This window comes from Marmota marmota, unplaced genomic scaffold (genome assembly GCF_001458135.2).
Source record: "Marmota marmota marmota unplaced genomic scaffold, marMar, whole genome shotgun sequence".
Lineage (NCBI taxonomy): Eukaryota > Metazoa > Chordata > Mammalia > Rodentia > Sciuridae > Marmota > Marmota marmota.
The window spans coordinates 2,405,162-2,408,284 of record NW_026000243.1 but is presented as its reverse complement, the minus strand read 5'-3'; the positions used below and the strand labels follow the sequence as shown (position 1 = coordinate 2,408,284).

Sequence of the window (3,123 nt, the reverse complement as noted above, 5' to 3'; positions counted from 1 at the left end):
TTGGCCCTAGAAGTGAGCTTCCTGCATAATGAGGTCTTGGCTCATCTCTCTCCCTTTCCTTCCCTAGTTCTCTTTGCCATGAAGGAGGATAATGAGAAGGTGCCTACTTTGCTAACGGACTACATTTTAAAAGGTAAGAGCAGCTGTAGGCCTCCTGAAGCAGAAGTCGTCCCTGGGGACTCCTGCTCCAGCTATGGAAGCCACTCTGAAGCCCTTCCAGACCCAACTGGGCAGGGAGGTGGGACAGGGAAACCGGGTGGACATGTGTGAGACCTCCACAATAATGGGTGTTGCTAGGAGGAGCCCTAAGGAGGAGATTGCATCTCCCCAAGTCACCAGTGTGACTCCACACCAACAAGGGAGTCAATGTGATAGTCTCATGGAGTTTGGACTATGTGGTATTTAGTTTGGAAAAACAAAGCCTGAAAATAATCTAAAACTTTTTAAGTATTTGAAAGGAAAATGAAGTCATGAATGAAATCATATTTTTAAATATATATATATATATATATATATATATTTTTTTTTTTTGTCATGCTGGGACCAAACTCAGGGCTTCATACATGCAAGTCAGGCCATCTACCATTCAGCTGCACCTCCAGCTTCCACAACTTCTTTTTATTGCTTCCTTTTATTTATTTTTTTAAAATATTTATTTTTTAGTTGGACACAATACCTTTATTTTGTTTACTTATTTTTATTCGGTGCTGAGAATCGAACTCAGGGCCTTGCACATGCTAGGCTAGTGCACTCCCGCTGAGCCACAACCCCAGCCCCTCCTTCCTTTTATTATGGAAACTCTCAACACATATGATAGTAGAGTGAATGGTACTTACTATCCAGCTTCAGCCATCATTAACTCATTAACTTTTATTTCTTTATACCCTACCCAACTTCTCCCTTTCTATATTATTTTAAAGCAAATCTCTGTTATCATATTCTTTCATCCATAAATATTTCAGTATGCATTTCTAAAAGATAAGGACTTTTTAGAAAAACATAGTTATTACACCAATACTAAAGCATTTTCTTAATTCTACATTTCTTGGTATCATTTATAATTCAATCAGTGTTTGGATTACCCTGACTCTCCTATATAATGTTGTTCAGTTTATCTGTTCAAATCAGGATCCAATGAAGGCCAATGCATTTTGTTATTTATTTATTTTATGGCACCTGGGCTTCAACCCAGGGCCTTGAGCATACTAGGCAAATACTCTTCCACTGAGCTACACTACCAGCCCTATTGCTTTTTGATATTTCCTAGGTTTCTTTTAATATACATAGGTTTCCCCTTTCCTTCCTTTCATTCCTTGAAATGTATTTGTTGGAGAAATTAGTGGGGTTTTTTTGTTGTTGTTGTTCCTGTTTTTTTTTTTTGTCCCACAGAATTTCCTCACCCAAGATTTTTTTCATCCCTCAGCTAAGTTACAGTTTTCTTCCCTCTCCTTTAATTCCTGTGAACTGATAGAATGAGAGGCTTGAAGACTTCCATCACAGTCATATATTGTCTGTTGTCTTTCTTTTTGTGATATTAATAGTGTCTAGATCCATTATTTTATTAGCTTTTGCTCTATGTGCAAACAAACCTTTTTATGGTTTCAAATGGTTTGGAGAATTCATAGTTTCAAAACCCTGGGCTATACTGCTACTGTTAGGATCAGAGAGATTAATCTTAAGTTTCAGTAGGAAAGACTTAGGTTAAATATTAGGAAGAACTTGTGGCTCTTAACTATTTTAAAAGCAAATTTCTCAAAAGAAATGTGTAGAAATGGATGATACAAGTTTTGTGGTCTGAGAGCTAGATTTTACCATTCACCATCCCTAGAACTGTCAATGAATTTCTAAAAGTAGTTAATGTGAGCACATTCTACTTGCTTCCTAACAACCCTGTTGGGTAGGCGCAGGTACGTGCTACTGTACATATTTGAAACAAACATGAGTAGGTGAAGTCATTTCTCTGAGGTCATAGACTGAGTAATGCAGATCCAGGATTTGAACCCAGGCAGATGGGCCCTGGAGAGTACATGCTTAATCAGTTCACCTACCACCCACCCATCATTGTCTCTTCTCATTCCTTAAAGGAGAACACATGACTACAATTGTTGCCTGGTTCTAAGGGGTTATCTTCTGCTCAGGACCTAGTGTGACCACCACGGTGCTTGATCTCTCGCCTCTCCTCTCGTTTCAGTGCTCTGTCCTACCTAACCTTACCTTTGGAGCAGCCTGGTTGCAGGAGGTCACTGAGCAAGAGTCATTCCATCACGGGGACTGCATGACACCATGTAACCTCCGACGTGTATTTAAACGTGTATAGCTTAACCTGGATTAAACATGAGCAATTGCGCGGGTCCTTTGCCGTTGGCTTCTAGTGCTAGCAATCATTGGATGCATGATAGGGGCGCAGGGCCGGTGATGTCGCCTCCTCTCCGCCTATGTCAGGGAAGGCAGAAGCTCTCACCGCTCATTATATAGTCTGGCTCCAGCCCTCAAAAACAGCTTATACTCTAAGACTAATTTTGAAATAAACCTTCATTTAATTAATATTCTTTATGTGCTTTGGAGTATGGTGTCCATCAGCTCTCTGTTTCAAACCCTTTTTAGGAAGGATATGTAGCTACCTTTACATGCTGGCCTGTGGCTCGTGGCAGTTAGCATAGTGTTTATGGACCAGGATAATGCCCTGTGGGTTGTACATAAGGTACAGACAGAAGAAGGAGGCCATCAACAGACTCCTAAGATTTTACTGTGTGGCCTTATTAAAGGGACTATATGTTGTAGAAATTAGCTGGCCAAAGGGGGCATCAGATCAGTGGGGAGAGAGAATAGCTCAAGGAGGAGCCAGGCAACTGCAGTGCCTCCTGTCGGGATAGCTACATTGGCTCCTGGAGGTCTGGGGTTCTGGGGTTGGAGGGACATAGGAAATTGTGGCTTCTCTTCTTTTGCCCCCACCCCAGGGAACAGCACCCCAGGACTTCGCACATCGTCCCTGCTCATCCTGCAGCCCTGAGGTCTGGTTGCTCTGATTCACATGCAGCCTCTGGCATCAGTAGCAAGCAGCTGCTGGGCATGTTGGCACACACCTGTAATCCCAGCGATGTGGGAGGCTGAGGCAGGAGGGTT

At 42.0% G+C, this 3,123-nt stretch overlaps 1 protein-coding gene across 3 annotated transcripts in view; it reads left to right on the top strand.

Moving 5' to 3' along the window:
* The window catches only part of Fez1 (fasciculation and elongation protein zeta 1), a 44,850-nt gene extending 42,306 nt beyond the window's left edge, over nucleotides 1-2,544 (top strand). For all 3 annotated transcript variants that reach the window (XM_048796096.1, XM_015499001.2, XM_048796095.1), the window contains 2 exons: nucleotides 68-133; nucleotides 2,192-2,544. In XM_048796096.1, coding sequence (XP_048652053.1) covers nucleotides 68-133; nucleotides 2,192-2,208 — 83 coding nt within the window. In that variant the 3' untranslated portion in view covers nucleotides 2,209-2,544. The remainder of the gene's footprint in view (nucleotides 1-67; nucleotides 134-2,191) is intronic.
* The last annotated feature ends 579 nt before the right edge of the window (nucleotides 2,545-3,123 follow it).